General features: G+C 39.9%; 1 protein-coding gene across 3 annotated transcripts in view; it reads right to left on the bottom strand.

Annotated features, from left to right (window-relative positions):
- The window catches only part of MACF1 (microtubule actin crosslinking factor 1), a 434,870-nt gene that overhangs the window by 51,546 nt on the left and 364,596 nt on the right, over nucleotides 1-18,728 (bottom strand). For all 3 annotated transcript variants that reach the window (XM_060206158.1, XM_060206157.1, XM_060206159.1), the window contains 14 exons: nucleotides 18,067-18,308; nucleotides 16,694-16,900; nucleotides 14,405-14,524; nucleotides 13,261-13,368; nucleotides 10,456-10,674; nucleotides 8,881-9,084; nucleotides 6,376-6,607; nucleotides 5,485-5,711; nucleotides 2,737-2,859; nucleotides 2,537-2,638; nucleotides 1,825-1,926; nucleotides 1,560-1,733; nucleotides 1,309-1,464; nucleotides 504-701 (listed from right to left, as the gene is read on the bottom strand). In XM_060206158.1, the coding sequence (XP_060062141.1) occupies nucleotides 504-701; nucleotides 1,309-1,464; nucleotides 1,560-1,733; nucleotides 1,825-1,926; nucleotides 2,537-2,638; nucleotides 2,737-2,859; nucleotides 5,485-5,711; nucleotides 6,376-6,607; nucleotides 8,881-9,084; nucleotides 10,456-10,674; nucleotides 13,261-13,368; nucleotides 14,405-14,524; nucleotides 16,694-16,900; nucleotides 18,067-18,308 (2,414 nt within the window). The remainder of the gene's footprint in view (nucleotides 1-503; nucleotides 702-1,308; nucleotides 1,465-1,559; nucleotides 1,734-1,824; nucleotides 1,927-2,536; nucleotides 2,639-2,736; nucleotides 2,860-5,484; nucleotides 5,712-6,375; nucleotides 6,608-8,880; nucleotides 9,085-10,455; nucleotides 10,675-13,260; nucleotides 13,369-14,404; nucleotides 14,525-16,693; nucleotides 16,901-18,066; nucleotides 18,309-18,728) is intronic.

Raw genomic sequence — 18,728 nt, forward strand, 5'->3', positions numbered from 1 at the left:
TAGCAGAATTCATCAGACCTCAGTGCTATTAATAGTACACACGTGCTATAACCTGAAGAATTGATTAACACTGACTCAGGTACTGTTGGGTATCAAAAACCTGACTTGATCCAAGAAATGACCTATAAATAACATCTATAAGTAAGGTTTGCTTGATGAAAGATCTATTAACTCTCAAGAATAAATCAAAAGAATAGACTGCACATGAATCTATAAAGAGCTAACCAATCAGAAACTGATTTTTTTTTCCAGACAAGTTCTAGCATGGGACTGATACGCCGGGGTCCACCAGGGGATGATTCCCATGAAAGAAAAGAATCCATGTTGGGGGTGGGAATATTTTGCAGACACCTATCACTACCTCCCCTCCCACAATAAAGTAAAAAGTGAAGAAAAAAATAGAAGGTTCTCCTGCACACTGTATTCCTTTCACTAAAGTGGGCTTTCCTCTGAATGATGCTCTGAGCACAGCTCTGCCTACCTAACTTGGACTACGCACATACCTGCTGCAGTGTTGACTGAAGCTGCTGCTCTCTCTCTTCTGTTTTTTTTAGCACTGACTCCCAGCACTGATTCATAGTTTCCAAACGGCTCCTTAAGCTGCTGGCATCATCTCCAGCACTAGATTCAAGGAGTTCATTGCCAGCTTTGTTGACTGTTTCCACTGTGGCTTGATGGGCCAAAACATCATTTTTTAGAACCTGAAAAATGTTGAACATAATTTATACATATGTATTTTTGCCTCCAGGGTTATTGTTGGGGCTCGGTGCCTGCACCATGAACCCACTGCTCCTGGAGGCCATTTTTTTTCCCCTTTTGCTGCCCTTGTTGTTGTAGCCTTGTTGTGGTTACTGTTGTTGTTGTCATTTGTTGTTGGATAGGACAGACAGAAATGGAGAGAGGAAGGGAAGACAGAGAGGGGGAAAGACAGACACCTGCAGACCCGCTTCACTGCCTATGAAGCGACTCCTCTGCAGGTGGGGAGCCAGGGGCTCAAACCATGATCCTTTGCGCCACATGTGCTTAACCCACTGCACTACCACCCAACCCCTGAACATAATTTATATTTACAGATATCATCAAGCCCAATTCTCTCTCTTTTTAAAATCTTACTACCAGAGCACTGCTCAGCTCTGACTTCTGGTGGTACAGCAGAATGAACCTGGGACCTCAAAGCCTTAGGCATGAGAGTCTGTTTATCTTCCCGGTCCCCATCAAGCCCAATGCTCTACAGTACATCAAAAGGCTTCTGGTGGTAATGTTTGGTCTCACACCAACAGCTTCAGAATGAAAAAGGAAAATACTTACATGGTGCTTTGCGAGCTCAACTTCAATGACTTTTGGGTCTCCGCTTATTGGCCTCTGAGCATCTAACAACTCTTCAGTGTGAGTCAGCCAACTCATTAGCTCCTCTAGGGCATGCTGGAACTGGCCAAGGGCCAAGAGAGCACCTTCTAGCTTATGCTACTCAGAAAGAAGCAAAGAAGGAATCCTTGTTAGGAAACCAGGAAACAGCAAATAGTAGTTTATTTATGCCCTCTGTCATTTATTTGCCTTACCTGTCTGTAGGCAATTTTCTCACCCAGGTTCTCCCAGAGGTGTTTGAGTTCTGTCAGTGGTTCTTGTATGATGTCTCTGTCTGTTTCATCAGTAGCTTTCTTCAGCATCAGCTCACCCTGGTGATTGAGCTTTTCCATCTCAATTTGCTGCTGGTAAACTTCCACTTTGAACTCCTATCAAAGACATATTTCACATTAACATCAAACCAAGTGTCTTAAAACAAACAAACAAACAAACAAACAAAATCTTTTCTTATGTACAAACCTTCATTTCATTTAACTGGTCTTTAACAGTGTTGAGGTCAGTGCCGACAGGGGGCATGGTACAGAGTTTAATCACAGTATTATCTAGCCAGTCAAACATAGCCTATAAAGGAGATACAAATAAAACAGTCAACAGGTAAAAACACAGGGAGTCAGAAAAGAATTAGCACATCATTTCTGCTAATATAAGTAGAGATAAATTAAAGTATCTTGTGCTATTTCTGCTGTGGCGTGGGGAGAAGAATAGAAGAAAGAAATAATCTTTATTCCAGACTAAAGGAGATTTAAGAATAGAGTCAATATTATCAGGGTAATGTTCAAAATAAACTAGTGTGAATAAAGTAGCCAGTTAGCTAGTTTAGATGTCCTGAAGCTACTGTGCCAAGGTGGCCTTCAAAATAAGCTGGATCTGGAACCTCTATCAAGCAGTGGCTTTCACAGACGGTCAGCCTCATTGTATCGTTACAATAAGGATAAATATGATGAGCAGGCAATCATGGGAAATATGGCAGGCAGAGTAGCAACTTGGATATGTCAGTACTTTTCTCACTAGGAGTGGGAAACTTTGGCTAGAGACGTGGAAATAGCACTGTGATGGGCTTGAGAATGTTGCAGTCCTGTAAAGATACACAAATCTTGTCATCTGGATTTGGAAAATGACAAAGAGAACAAAAAATCTGTATTTCTGTGGTGGCTACCTTGTAACCTCTCACCTGAAGAGTGTCCTGATACTGCACAGCAGATTGCATGGCATCCTCAAGCTTTTCTAGCCTCTCTTTCCATGTTTTGTTTAAGTTCTCCCAGGAATTGTTCATCTGTGGGAAAAACGGTACGTAAGATTCTTCCATTAACATCATTCTTCAGCCTAAGTCCACTCACATCTCATCTGAACTCTTTGTCCTTTACTCCATACCTCGTCAATGCTCTTCTTCACTTCGGGCTTTTCAGTTTCTCCACAGGCAAAAATCAAATCTGCTCCAAGGATTCGAATAAATTCCAATTCCTCATGCAGACCATCTGTCTCTTCCTTAATAGTCTACATGTAAATGAACAGAACATAAGCCAAAACAGAAAGCAGAACAGAACTTCCTAAATTTTGCAAATGTAATATATGCCCCCACCAACAACAGATGTTGAAAAGAATGGTCAATTTCGCAAAAGCTTTTCAATGTTATTAATATTTCACTTATTTCTAAGTAGTGGAGCTTAAGATTATGGCTGATTTTCAAACACATGAAACAGACATATATGTGTGTGTGTGTGTGTGTGTGTGTGTGTGTGTGTGTGTGTGTGTGAAATTCTGGAAAGGTTGCAAGGAGCTTTAATAATTTACCAAGGATTTCAACTCCTTTCTGCTTCCAAGAAGACTATAATCTACAGCTAGAAGCCTACTGCAGATAGTATATCAACAAGGATAAAATAATACAGCATAAGTCACACATTTCAGAGCTGAGAGATTAATATTATAGAAATGTAAGGCTTCATGACACTGAAAAGTTAAGTTCTGGGAGTCAGGTGGGAGCGCAGAGGGTTAAGTGCATGTGGTGCGAAGCACAAGGACTGGATAAGGATATCGGTTCGAGCCCCCAGCTCCCCACCTGCAGGGGAGTCGCATTATAGGCGGTAAAGCAGATCTGCAGGTGTCTATCTTTCTCTCCCCCTGTCTTCCCTTCCTCTCTCCATTTCTCTCTGTCCTATCTAACAACAATGACATCAGTAACAACAATAATAACTACAACAACAATAACACAACAAGGGCAACAAAAGGGAAAATAAATAAATAAAACAGAGAAGGAAAGAAAAGTTAAGTTCTGAACAAGATCCTAAAAAAAAGTGGTTCTCTTCACCAGGGAAGTGACTGAGATAAAAGTAAGACATAATAGATGAAAGATCAGAATAGGCTTGGATTATGCTAACTGAACACAGTAAGGTGAGAAATGCATTGAATAATAAATAGCAAGGCTCCCCAGGAAGACTAGAAAAAGGTATGTTTTTTTGTAGCAATAAGTATCTCTGGATTATAACATTTTCCTTTCTACTATTTTCCACAGTAAAAAAAAAATCATACATATACATCAAAAAGTATATACTGGGGAGTTGGGGCGGTAGCACAGAGGGTTAAGAGCACATGGCGCAAAGCATAAGGGTCCTGTTTTGAGCCCCCAGCTCCCCACCTGCAGGGGGTGTCGCTTCACAAGCGGTGAAGCAGTTCTGCAGGTGTCTGTCTTTCTCTCCCTCTCTGTCTTCCCCTCCTCTCTCCATTTCTCTTTGTCCTATCCAACAATGACATCAATAACAACTACAACAACAATAAAAAACAAGAGCAACAAAAGGGAAATAAATAAAAAAAGTTTCTACTATAAAAAGTACTTTTCAGAAATAATAGGAAGATAGAATTTTTCTTCACTTTAAAAAATATTTTGTTTTATTTTACTAATGAGAAAGATAGGAGACAAGAGAAAGAACCAGCTATCACTTTGGTACATGTGCTGCCAGAGATTGAACTTGGGACTTCATGCTTCAGAGTCCAATGCTTTATCTATTGCACCACCTCCTGGACCACTTTTCTCTCCTTTCCCTTCTTACCTTTTGTTTTATTTTATTTTTTTATTGTTGTAGTAATTATTGTTGTTGTTATTGATGTCATTGTTGTTGGACAGAACAGAGAGGAGGGGAAGATAGAGAGGGGGAGAGAAAGATAAGACACTTGCAGACCTGCTTCACCATCTATGAAGTGACTCCCCTGCAGGTGGAGAGCCGGGGGCTGGGGGCTCCAACAACCTTTTATTTTCTTAATCAGAGCACTCCCCAGCTCTGCCTTATGGTGGTACTGAGGATTTAACTTGGGACCTTTGGAGTCTCTTTGCATAGCCATTATGCTATCTCTTCAACCTAAGACTGGATTTACAAAGCATATTTTATAATTTCCAACTGTTTAAAATGATGAGAGGAGGGACTGAAGAAGTGACAATGGATAAAGCTTTGGACTCTCTAGCACGAGGTCCCAAATTCAATCTCTGACATCCTGTATGCCAGAGTGATTCCCTGATGTGTTCTACCTAGTATTTTAAAATGATGAGAGAAGTACTTTTAAAAAATATTTATTTGTTTATTCCATTTTGTTGCCCTTGTCTTTTTTTATTGTTGTAGTTATTATTGTTGTTATTGATGTCATCATTGTTGGATAGGACATAGAGAAATGGAGAGAGATGGGGAAGGCAGAGAGGGGGAGAGAAAGATAGACACCTGTAGACCTGCTTCACCGTTTGTGAAGTGACTCCCCTGCAGGTGGGGAGTCAGGGGCTTGAACTGGGATCCTTACGCTGGTCCTTGTGCTTTGTGCCACCTGTGCTTAACCCGCTGCACTACCGCCCAACTCCTAGAGAAGTACTTTTATGATAAAACTTTTCTACATCACTATTGGTGGAGTTTATCTCAAACTATTTAATTTATAAAATTTTTACTAGTAAGAATATCACTATAACAGATTTTTAATTAATTTATTATTATTTCATCTTTCTTTCCAGTGTAAAAGAGATCTATTACTCTTGTAAGAAAATTTAAGGCATCCAGTTTGGGTAAGCAGTAAAAAGACATGTTTGGAAAAGGTGCTTTCTAAAAGACAAAAACAAGAGACGAAGTGTTTTTATTTTTCTCTTACCTCAGCAGCTTCAACCTGTTGTTTGATGATGGAAGGGTCAATGCCTGGACTTTCCAAGTCATGGACAATGTCCTGGGTGTCTTTGATGGTGGTCAGGAGGGCTGCCATGTCATACCAGAACTTCTCTGCCAGTTCAAGAACATCAAGGAACTTAATTTCTCGCTCTTCAGCCCGAGCTTTGATGTCTTCCCAGAAGAATACCATTTGATCTAATTTGTCTTGTATTTCTGAGAGAAGCAAAGAAAAGAAGTTAAACAAAGAAAAAAAAAAATGAACAAACAGAAAAAAAATCTTCTCTAAGTGCTTGGAATCAGTCTTATCAGAAACTCCATCCAATGCTAACATTTTCAATAAAATTATCCTCTAAAAAGCTACAAAAAATATAACTAGAGGATACTTGTCTGTTTTAGCTTATTACTATTACTTCTACATTAGCATTTTCTGCTTCCGTTGGTCTCCCACATAGAGATCAGAGTTAATCTGGAGCTGAGCTATCATTTGATACAAAAATACTGCTAAACTCTGAAGCTCCCTAACATTTAAACACCTATGATAAGAACTCTTATTTCCAGTGTTCTATGTTAAACTTGCTGTTTTCCCATGGAAAGTGTTATAAAAGGTAATTATATTCCACCCACTATTGATACCGCAGTTTACTCATACTAGGGGTTAAAGGAGCATTTGTTTTCTGGCCTGGGAATTTCACTACTAATTGTAGTCTTGTTTCAATGGGAAGATGTGTTCTGAATTCTAAATAACTTTTTGGAATACTCATTACTGGAGGACTGCCTCTACATTCAATGAAGTTCATCTGGAGGGATGGTGGAGGTAACCATACACAGAATTTATTTGACTGATTTTTTTTGAAAGGTAACTGGACCCATCAAGCACCTTTTGCTGCCAGATCCTTGTCAGCTCCCTGAGACCGCCCAATGAGCTCTTCTCCACGGCGCTTCAGGGCCTCAAAGGAAGGCTGCAGTTTTTCTAGCTCCACAGTGGCACTCTTATTGTCGCTGATGCACTCTCTGATTTTGTCTACTTCAGCAGGAATTAGTGGTGGCATTCGTAGGCGAGAGGAAAGGTTCTCCAGGGTCTCCAGCATGGGCTCAATTTTATCATGGAACTAAACAAATGTGGGATCATTAGTCATCACAGTGATACTTCATCACGATTCTGGGGGGAAATGCTAGGAACTAAGACCAAAATATAAATTTACTTCAGCTTAGGATAATTTGTACTCAGTATGAAGGTTGTCAAGTATCAAGTCTAACTAAGAAACTGTTTTGGGCATAGTACACTAGAGCTGTCCCAGCAGAAGAAGGAAATAAATGTTGAAGAGCCAAGAAAGATGTTAACCAATACAACAGAGGTTAATATGAATATTAATGCTACACAGTACTTCCCCTATTCCAATTAATGTAACGAGAAAGAGACGAGACTATGAATCTGGTGAGGCAGTGTCAACATCTAGGATGACAGTTGCATGCAACAGATCAGACCAACAAGTTAGATGCCCTCCATCAACTGTGTAAATGGATATGGAACTCAAGGTGCTATACTCCTTACGTATGCATGCAGCCTAACTGTATGCCATAGTGAGATGGTGAGGAAGGAAATGTTGGCATGATGAAAGGTAACTGAGGACGTCACATCTAGCTTTATCCTTTATGCTATTTTATTTTTTAGGTACTTTCAATAACATCACTATAAATGAAATTTTTGAATTTATAACCTAAAGCAGAAAGGGGTGAATTGGGTTAAGTAAAACACTTATATCTGCCCCTTATCTAAAACTGTCTCTGGCTTCATTAATTAGAAAAAGGTTTGTCAACTGTAAGTGTTCCAAAGGGAAAACATGGTGGGATTTCCTTAACAAAAGCACTTCTAGGTTCCAACCCAAATAAAAGTATGCTGGTGTATTTTATTCCACTGATGTTAGGAAAATTTTCCTTAAAGGTAATTCAATTCTCAGCATCCTAGGAATACCCTAGTCCCAATGGGAGTGGATACCTTACCTCTGTGATCTGTAATGGTGGGCGCAGTCAACACAACAATGAAATGTGACGATGTGGGGAGGACAGGAGCAGGCAGCAACAACACAAAGTAACACATTCCACAATGTGAGTGATAGATGGGACGGAAGGTGGGGGGGGGAGAAACTTTAGTAAGTACAAATATTCACCAAGAATATTGACTAAACATAGGAATAAAATACCCAGACATGACAAAGTACCACTAACAGTAATATATTAGTTAAAAGTATGTCGTTGCATGCTTCAAAATCCACTGTGGGGTGGGGGGTGGGGTGCGGTGATGCATCTTATTGAGCACACATAATGTGCAAGGACCCAGGTTCAAGCCCACCTGCAGGGGGAAAGTTTTGCGAGTGATGAAGCAGGGCTGTAAGTGTTTCTCTGTCTTTCCCTCTCTATCACCCCCTTCCCTCTCAATTTCTAGCTGTCTATCCAATAAATAAAGATAATTAAAAAATTTTTTAATAATAAAATCAAACCCATTGCTGGTTGTCTGTGTCTCTGGTTCTTAATGGCTCCCTACGCAAGCATCTCTCTGAACTGGTAGCCTCTCTGAGTAAGGAAAAAACTGACATGCTGTCTTCTAATTCTTGAGAATAACAGGCCTAACAAGAGTCTGGCTTTTATATAAACTCTTCCCAGCTAAAGGATCATCACAGTGTAAACCACTGACAATATGTAACAATGTAAATAAAATAACTCTCCCTGCAGTGTGAGTATACAGTTGGATGAAAATACAGGTGTAACAAAGTTGCAATTATTTTTTAAATTTTTATCTATTTATTTATTTATTCCCTTTTGTTGACCTTGTTTTATTGTTGTAGTTATTACTGTTGTCGTCGTTGTTGGCTAGGACAGACAGAAATGGAGAGAGGAGGGGAAGACAGAGAGGGGGAGAGGAAGATAGACACCTGCAGACCTGCTTCACCGCTTGTGAAGCGACTCCTCTGTAGGTGGGGAGCCGGAGGCTCAGACCAGGATCCTTATGCTGGTCCTTGCGCTTTGCATCACGTGCACTTAACCCGCTGCGCTACCACCCGACTCCCCAAAGTTGCTGATTATTATCAGCATACTAATCTGGACCTTCTTGAACATAGGAGCATAGATAGGATACTAAAGCATAGGAGCATAGATAGGATGCGTAGACTAAAGGATAGTTGTAGGTTTTATGAGTTTTTTTTTTTTTTAAATATTTATTTATTAATGAGAGGGACAGGAGGAGAGAGAGAGAAAGAACCAGACATCACTCTGGCACACGTGCTGCTGGGAACTGAACTTGGGACCTCATGCTTGAGAGTCCACCATTTTATCCACTATGCCACCTTCTGGACCATGGTTTTAGGAGTTTAAGACACAAACATACCTGAGCTGACTGGGAAACAGCTTCGTCCAGAGCCAGTGCCCGCTGGCGTACCTCCTCTTTTATATGGGCATATATATTTTCAGCTTTCTGATATTTTTCTTCCACCATTTCTCCCTCTTCTGGATTTAACTCTTTTAGCTGTGGGCCGATCTTTAGCAGCTTATCAATATGAGGCTTGTGTTCAGCAATAGATTCTCTTAGTTGCTATGTAAAGAAATACAGGTTAAAATGCAAAGCATTTTATATTGGTTTATCCGAAAACTGATCAGAGCTCATGCCAATTTATACACTGATTGGTAAAACCTGAAAACCCCAGGATCTTGTCATTGCAGGGTGGTAGAGAGGGAAGAAAGAACCATCTAAACCTTGGGCTCTGACAACCTAATTCTCTTAATTTTTTTCTCCCTTTGCCCCTCCTGTCACTTCTTCACTCTTTCAATGATCAAATACCAATTCAGAAGTCCTATTACCCAAGAAGTCTTCTCGAACAATCCCGTCTCACTCTACCCCAGTAAAAGTTTATTTCACTCTCATCTGCATGTGTAAATACACCTACTACCATATGATACTGTACAGGAGTATCTGTCTTCCTCCCTAGACCAAGAGACACCAGGTAGGATCAGCTGCAAACAGAAGCATTTCCAGTTATCCAACCACTTAGTGACTACTAGAAGTAGGGGCTACTTCTACTTGTAGAAGTGCAGAGATAGGAATCACAACAAACCATAAATCTCAAACAAAATAAATATTTAAAATTGTCTTTAATGGTAACAGCATTAGTTGAAGTGCTTATAAATTTCCCCTGCATCTTAACTATACGCAGCAGATGCTTTCTGGCATTTCTTCTAACTCATTCCAGCAATGAGGTCTAACCTAATGGAAAGAACCACACAACCACGCCTTAACTCTAACAATATCCTATTATCCCTGGAAAGATTTGAAATTCCCTTGATTTTCCTCTTTCTTTCTTTCTTTCTTTCTTTCTTTCTTTCTTTCTTTCTTTCTTTCTTTCTTTCTTTCTTCCTTTCTTCCAGGGTTATCACTGGGTCTTGGTGCCTGTACCACGAATTCACTGCTCCTGGGGGTCATTTTCTCCATTTTGGTGCTGTTGTTGCTATTGTTGTTCTTAATGGATAGAACAGAGAAATTGAGAGAGGAGAGGAAGACAGAGAGGGGGAGAAAAAAGACACCTGCAGACCTACTTCACTGCTTATGAAATGACCCCTGCAGGTGAGCTGGGGGCTTGAACCAGATCCTTATGCTGGTTCTTGCACTTCATAGCACTTAACTCCCTGTACTACCTCCTGGTCCCCTGAAATTCCCTTGATTTTTACTATGTTCTCTATTCAGCTTGAGATGAACAGAATTTAAATCTTTAACTGATGCCTATCCAAGGCCAAAGGAAACCATCCGGAAAGGTATTTTTAATGTGCAAAGAAATTCTAACTGATTAAGTCTAAAACCTTCATAATAGAAGTGTACACCTTGTAGGCACTAGTAATCATGTTGCTTCTGAATGAACTGTGGAGCCCATTTCTAGTTCTGTAATGAAATAAAAATCACCAGGCTGCTTACCCTCATTTCCTCTTGCTGCTGCCTGAGCTGCTCGTGATCAATAGCCGGAGGAGGAAGCTGTGTTATTAGTGCCTGAGTCTCCTCAATCCAGGGGCTGAGCTCCTCATAAGTTTCCCAAAACTGGTTCACCAAGACCTGCGCCCGCTCTAGGCGGGCATAGCGCTCTGAATTGAGTAGGCTAATGGCTTCATATTGTTGAATTAGAGAGTCAGTCTTTTCCTATTAACAATGACAACAAAGAATAGGTAGTACTATTATAAACCTATTAAAAATGTTGGCATATATGCACTAAGTCAAAATAAACACACACTAAAATGTTAAAAAAAATAGATTACTAGGTATGTACAGGAAAAATTGTAACTTGTGTGAATTTTCTTATTTTGTTATCATACATATGTATCATCTAATTTTCAAAACATGAAAATAGTTCCAAAGAGTAAATTAGTACAGTATAGCAAAATAAACCATTTAGTAATGACACACAACTTCAGATACGGTATTATTATAAAAAAAAAAAAAAAATCACAGAAACTATCTCAAGGCTGTAGTGGAGTTTGCCACTCAAGTTTCATTTGCCGGTTTCCCTCTAATAAAGTTTTTTTCTTTCTTTCTTTTTTTTTTTTTGCCTCCAGGGTTATTGCTGGAGCTCGGTGGCTGCATCATAAATCCACTGCTCCTGGAGGCTATTTTTTCCCCTTTTGTTCCCCTTGTTGTTTTATCATTGTTGTGGTTATTATTATTGTTGTTATTGATGTCACTGTTGTTGGTTAGTACAAAGAGAAATGGAGAGAGGAGGGGAAGACAGAGAGGGGAAGAGAAAGACAGATACCTGCAGTCCTGCTTGTGAAGCGCTTCCCCTGCAGGTAGGGAGCTAGGGGCTTGAACTGGGATCCTTAAGCCGGTCCTTGTGCTTCCCGCCATTGCACTTAACCTGCTGCACTACCGCTCGACCCGATAAAGTTTCTATGGGGGTCAGACTGTAGTGCAGCAGGTTAAGCGCACATAGCGCGCAACTCGAAACTCAAGGATTGGTGTAAGGATCCTGGTCCGAGCTCCCCACCTGAAAGGGGGGTCATTTCACAGGCGGTGAAGCAGGACTGCAGGTGTCTTTCTCTCCCCCATTTCTGTCTTCCCCATCTTTCTCCATGTTGTTCTAACCAGCAACATCAATAACAACAACAATAACCACACAATGATTAAAACAAGGGCAACAAAAAAAGGAAAAAAAAGTTTCTACAAGGGAGTCAGGCGGTAGCGCAGTAGGTTAAGTGCAGGTGGTGCAAAGCGCAAGGACCGGCAGAAGGGTCCAGTTCGAGTCCCCGGCTCCCCACCTGCAGGGGAGTTGCTTCACAGGCGGTGAAGCAGGTCTGCAGGTGTCTATCTTTCTCTCCCCCCTCTGTTTTCCTCTCTCCATTTCTCTCTGTCCTATCCAACAACGATGACAACAATAAAACAAGGGCAACAAAAGGGAATAAATAATTTTTAAAAGTTTCAACAAACTATACACTGCAATCTAACTGTAACCCATTATTAATTACAAAAATCAAAATCTCCACAAACATTTATGTTTCATGACTTTAGGATTTCGAGGTCAATTTGTGTAAATTTCTGAGGAAGTAGTGGTGTGACTGTGAAACAACAAAAAAACCAAAAACAAACACAGAAAAAAAACACCTCAAAACAAAGCTGATCTATAGACTTTCTTGTCAATCCTTTTAGGAGTGGGAAAGATGGGAGTCGGGCGGTAGTGCAGCAGGTTAAGCGCACGTGGTGCAAAGCACAAGGACTGGCTTAAGGATCCCGGTTCAAGCCCCAGCTCCCCACCTGCAGGGGAGTTGATTCTCAGGCAGTGAAGCAGGTCTGTAGGTGTCTTTCTCTCCCCCCGTCTTCCCCTCCTCTCTTGTTTTCTCTCTGTCCTATCTAACAACAACGACATCAATAACAACAATAATAACTACAACAACAATAAAAAGACAACAAGGGCAATAAAAAGGAAAATAAATAAATAATTAAAAAAAAAGAAGTGGGAAAGATCTTTTAAAAGGACGTGACAACAGGATATCTGCATATAGTTCTGAAAAATCTCTGATATGTTCTGAGGACTAGGTAGCAACTCCCTTGTTATAAAGAACATGGATTTGTGGGGCCAGGTGGTGGCACAACTAGTTGAGTGCACATGTTGCAATAAACAAGGACCTGGGTTCAAGCCCCCAGTCCCCACCTAGAAGGGGAAAGCTATGTGGCAGGTGTGTCTGTCTCTCCCCCTTCTCTACCAATCCCTTCCTCTTGACTTCTGGCTGTCTCTATCCAATAAATAAATAAAAATAAAAATGAAAAAAGAACGGATTTGTAACATATCTTGCATTATACAGGACACCTAATTTGAATTCCCCAGGACCTCAAAATGGAATTTTTTTTTTTTTTGCATTGCCACCAGGCTATCACTGGGGCTCAGTGCCTGCATGATGAATCCACTGTTCCTGGCAGCCATTTTTTCCCCTTTATTTATTTGGTAAGACAGAGAGAAATTGAGAGAAGGGGAGACAGAGAGACACATGCAGTACTTGCTTCAGCACTGATGAGATATCCCCCCATAGGTGGGGAGCAGGGGCTTGAACCCAGGTCCTTGAACATGGTAATGTGTGCACTCAACCGGGTGTGCCACTGCCTGGCCCCTTATAAATTGACCTTTTCTACTACCATCAGTAAGAGGAAAAAAAAAATCTAAAACCATTTCACAACTGTACTTTTAATTCACCATGGCCAAAACAAGAGGAATTTAGTGCATAAATAAATGTAATTTACCTGCAGTACAGCTTTCTGTTCTTCTCCACATGTGCCAAAGATTTCACCACAATGACTGAAGAGTTCATCCATTGAATCTTTGTGTCGAATGATGTCAATAGAGAAAGCCTTTGAAAAACAAACAATAGTTAAGCCGAGAAGTAAAAGGACCTGGAGCTTATGATACTGACAAGGCAGATAAAACCTATACAACATTCCTTGCTTTAATAAAACCACATAGGGGGCCAGGTTGTGGTGCACCTGGTTAAACACACAGATTATAGTGCTCAAGGACTCAGGTTCAAGTCTCCGGTCCCCACCTGCAGGGGGGAAGCTTCACAAATGGTGAAGTAGAGCTGCAGGTATCCCTGTGTCTCTCCCTCTCTTTGTCCCCTTCTCCTCTCAATTTCTATCTCTAGCCAACAATAAATAAATAAATAAATAAATAAATAAATAAATAAATAAATAAAAATAAAACCACATAGATAGCAGAGGAGGACCTAGTGGGGGTTGAATTGTTATGTGGAAAACTGGAAAATGTTACACATGTTCAAACTACTGTCAAATGTAAACCATTAATTCCCCAGTAAAGAAAAAGTGGGTGGGTGGGAGAATACAGGTCCAAGAAGGATGACTGAGGACCTAGTGGAGGTTGTATTGTTATATGGGAAATTGGGAAATGTTATGCATGTACAAACTACTGTATTTACTGTCAAGTGTAAAACATTAATTCCTCAATAAAGAAACTAAAAAAAAAAAAAAAATCTCTGCCATCATGCTTAAATGTAAAAGACTCTGATTATGTGGAAAAATGAGAATGTTACACATGTACAAACTAATGCCAACTGTAAACCATTAATCCCAATTAAAAAAAAAAAATTACTAAAAAGTCCCTTTAAGTTTGAGACCTTGTCTATCCATACAACTTTAATGCTTATCTTTCTTTGGTAATTTAAGTCTCTCAGTTTCTCAAATGATCCAGAAAATTGCTATTCTGGATAAATGGACCTATTTTCTCTCTTCTCACAAGGCAAAACTCTCTTTCTCCCAATAAAGTTTATGGCATCATTTCAATTGGGACAGTCAGAAACTCTTGTACTAAGTTCTAAGCTTCTGATGACTGTATGAGCTTAGGGCACAGTGGATACAGTAGCGTTACACTTACCTTCTGTACTTGTAGCTGAGCTGTTGTTTGGTCCTGTTCTAGGCGAATTGGACCCAGGGCCATCAGTTTCCGCTTTGTTTCAGCAACCCATGCTAGTTCTGCATCAGCAGCTTGTTCATACTAATAATTACATTAAAGAAAAATGAATTTCTTATAGCCAAGGTCCTTAGAACTGTTAATTTATTCAACATAGAGATGCCTGAATTTTTAGTAACATAGTTTGTATCTCACAAAGTAGAACCTCAAATTGGGGACAGTTCACAAAATCACCAGTCAAGATGCAGACAGTTGCAGATTTGATTATACTTCAGAGTATGAGTTGTCCCTTCTTCGGAGTGAAGGGCTTTAGTTAACTTCCTGACAAAAATGAGTTGAGGCAGGGGTAGATAGTATTAACAATTATGCAAAGAGACTCTCATACCTGAGGCTCCAAAGTCCCAGGTTCAATCCCCTGCACCACCATAAGCCAGAGCTAATCAGTGCTCTGGTTAAAAAAAAAAGAGTTGGTCCTATTTCTAACTTGGGGGGCCAGGTGGTATTGCAACAGATTAAGTGCGGGGGGGGGGGGTTCATAAGCGGTGAAACAGATCTTCAAGTGTCTTTCTCTCCCCCTCTGTCTTTCCCATCTCTCTCCATTTCCCTCTGTCCAAATAACAACAACAATAAACAACAAGGGCAACAAAAGGGAAAAAATAGCCTCCAGGAGCAGTGGATTCGGTGCAGGCACCAAGCCCCAGCAATAAACCTGGAGGCAAAAAAAAAAAAAAAAAAAAGAAGAAGTTATAGAATCCAGTTAACGGTTGAGCGGTTGAGCAGCTAGACACAACAGTGGAAGCTAACACTTAAAAAAAAAAAAAAAAAAGATGTTTCTTTTAAAAATTTTTTTATTTTATTTATAAAAAGGAAACACTGACAAAACCATAGGATAAGAGGGGTACAACTCCACACAATTCCCACCACCAGAACTCCGTATTCCATCCGCTCCCCTGATAGCTCTCCTATTCTTTATCCCTCTGGAAGCATGGACCCAGGGTCATTGTGGGATGCAGAAGGTGAAAGGTCTGGCTTCTGTACTTGCTTCCCCGCTGAACATGGGCATTGACAGGTTGATCCACACTCCCAGCCTGCCTCTCTCTTTCCCTAATGGGGCAGGGCTCTGGGGAACCGGAGCTCCTGGACACCTTGGTGGGGTTGTTTATCTAGGGAAGTCTGGTTGATTGATAGAAATATGCTTCTAAACAGTGTTTAAATGGGGTCACATTCTCTTTCTGTTAACCTCTTTTCTACTCAGACAACAGTAATAGTTTGTCATATTTAAAAATAAGCTTAACATGGCAATAGTAAGGTAGTTACTTTGAATGTCCTTAATCAGTTGAAGAAGTGTAACAACTCAGAATGTTAAACTTTTAAATAGTTATGAGAGAACACATAAAAGCCAAGAATATATTCTGTGACTACATAAGATGGTCCCCCATCTTTCACTTTTTTTCTCTCCATCTTTTTTCCTCTGACTGTGCCAACCTATACTAATATTTGAGAAATAAGTCTTTCCCATTAAAATATAAATTTAAAATCTCATTATTAAAATATTTGGCAAGATTAGGAATATCAATAAAAACACACTAGGAACATCCCTGGAGTCTAAGAGTAAACCTTTGTATGATTCAGAAAGCTTTTGTTTATGATTATGAACCCAAGAAGTCAAGGTATGTTAATTTATTTTGGTGTGATGGCATATTAATGGTAACTACACAGTTATAAAGAAAAGCAAATAACTATTATCTAAAAAAGAGGAAGGGAAAAAGATTGAGGGAAATATGACACCTTTGTTTACAAGGAGGGTTCTATTTTGGATGGCTTTGCTATTTTGGTTAGCATATTTGATAGTAATTATAGTTCTTGGTCACTTCTTCCTCTCCTTTCCCCTAATGATAAAACATTTGGCTATGTCAACCTAAGATTGTGATGTCTGGACATTTTGGGTCTATGTATTAGCGACTCCTATCACCATCTGCACGCATTTGCAGGACATTAGGAAAGAAGAGGACTCACAAAAACCCTTACCTAAGTTTTTCTTTACTCAAAAGGGGTCAGTATTTTGGGTCAAATCTGGATTAATCCTCAGATTTCTACTCATCACTTTCAATCACTGAAATAATCTATTGCAGCATGTTTAATTTGATCTAACTGTTGATATTCCTAAGGCTGTTTTTATAGTTTATAATTTTGTGCCACATACACATATCCCCACTACCTAACATATTAACACAGAGGTATTATAGACATTACCTGTTGTGATCGCTGAATAGCAGCATCAATTTCATCCACTCTTTGACCAATAGTGTCACTGACCAGCTTGTACTGTTCATTAGCATCAGACACGAGTTTATCCAGCCCTTCTCTGGCTCTCCAGGGCACCAGCTCTAAGAGGGCTCGGCTTACTTCATTCACTGTGTCTAACACCAGCCTGTGCTCCATGACCTCCTTCTTTAATTCCTAAAGAGGGAAAAACAGTTTTCAGGCCATACCTTGCTAATTTAAGCACACTGCAGCTGTGCTGGGTAGAAAGTATTATCTCTACCACACATCCCAGCAGGGTTCTGACCTCCTTCCTTCAGTTATTTTTTTCTTGCTCAACATTTTCGATCATTCCACAACAGCTTGGCTTTAGGCTTAGCTATTGTCTTAGAACTGCTTGCAAGACTCCTGAAAATAGACTATCTCTGGGGAAAGCCAACAATACTTCTTCTGTATCTTTACTTTAATCAAATGAAAAATCATGCTTTAATAGGTAGTAGGGCTTTAAGGTTACAAGTACCTAACATAGAATTTCTGTGCAAGATGCTGAAGAATCAAATATAAGTATGAAACACTTAAGATGCCTCTCTAGAGCTCTACCCAACTAGGGAAAGACAGAAAACAGGCTGGGGGTATGGATCAACCTGCCAACAAACCCATGCCCAGCGAACAAACAATCACAGAGGCCAGAACTCCTGCGTTCTGCAATCCATAATGAATTTTGGCCCATACTCCCAGTGGGGGAGAACTGATGGGAGGAAGATAAGAGGGCTCTGGTCTGAACTCCAGCTCCATCAGGACCCAGAGAAAGAAAAGGGAAAAGAAAGGGACATTTGGATGTAGTAATAGGGTTATGTGTAGCTTGGAAAGCAAGAGAAGATGAGACCTTTTTAAAAAATAAAAGAAACCAAAAAAATGGTAACTATATACAAATATAGACAGATAGTTGTAGAAATAGTTAAGCCACATCTGCAACCTTAAGAACGTAGCAGTATCTTACAACAGATGGATTGGGGATTCAAACCTCTGGTAGTGGGAACAGTATACCCCAGTTGACATGTAACTTTATAAAGCAATATTAAATCACTGATAAAAAATAAAAAAATAAAAAAGAATGAGTTATGAAAGTCAACTGTAAAATGTTATATAAGAAAATTTTCTAGGAATTTGGAATTCAGGATTCAACTTTAACAAATACTCTTAGACACTATGCCGAATCTTATACATATTATAAAGAAAAAGGATGCAGGTACATTTTGAGAAATTAAGTTTAATGTAGAGCTAGAAAGTGATGAAAAGGAAGAATCTGAAGTTAAGGGTTCTAGGAGGTACCCCTCCCATTACAGTGTTAAATGATAGCTCACTTTCTGTCTTTGTTGAAACTGGGGTATCTGCTCCCCTGTGGGAGACTGTCCTCCACTGGATGCCAGGTCCTCTTCCACTTCCTTTAGCCATGTGGTTAGTTCCTCATAAGTAGACTGGAACTTAGTGGCTAGCTGCCGAGCTTGTTCTAAAGTTCTGAGAGCCTTGGAGCTAGTTACTGTGATGTCTGCATAGCGAGTTTTTATTCCATCCAGTTTCTCCTGGATAAGCAATACCTCTTCACCTAAGGGAAAACAAGAGGAGCAATTCATATTTATGAAGATATGAGAGGGAAAAGGAGTCATTTTAATTCTCTTTCTCTTCAAATCAGAGCTTACATTTTACAAATGTGTTCTCCTTTTTGTAGTGACTTCACCTAACATTCCATTCTAAGAGTAGGTGGAAAATAAGATCAATGATTCACATGGTTAAAAAAAAAAGTTATTAGTATTTTTTTTAAGAGTAAGATCTGCGGTCAACTGCAAGTGTTTTGAGATATTCCCACCATGGCTCAGTGAATGCTGGCATTTGACATATTAGAGGTCAAGGGTAGTTGCCATCATTAATCAGGTGTGGGACAACAAAGTTTTTACATTTTCTAAAGATTTAGCAAGAAACAGGGACCTAGGTCATCAGCCTCCTGGGGGAATATGATAATGTAATT

The sequence above is a fragment of the Erinaceus europaeus genome, chromosome 13 (genome assembly GCF_950295315.1).
Source record: "Erinaceus europaeus chromosome 13, mEriEur2.1, whole genome shotgun sequence".
NCBI lineage: Eukaryota > Metazoa > Chordata > Mammalia > Eulipotyphla > Erinaceidae > Erinaceus > Erinaceus europaeus.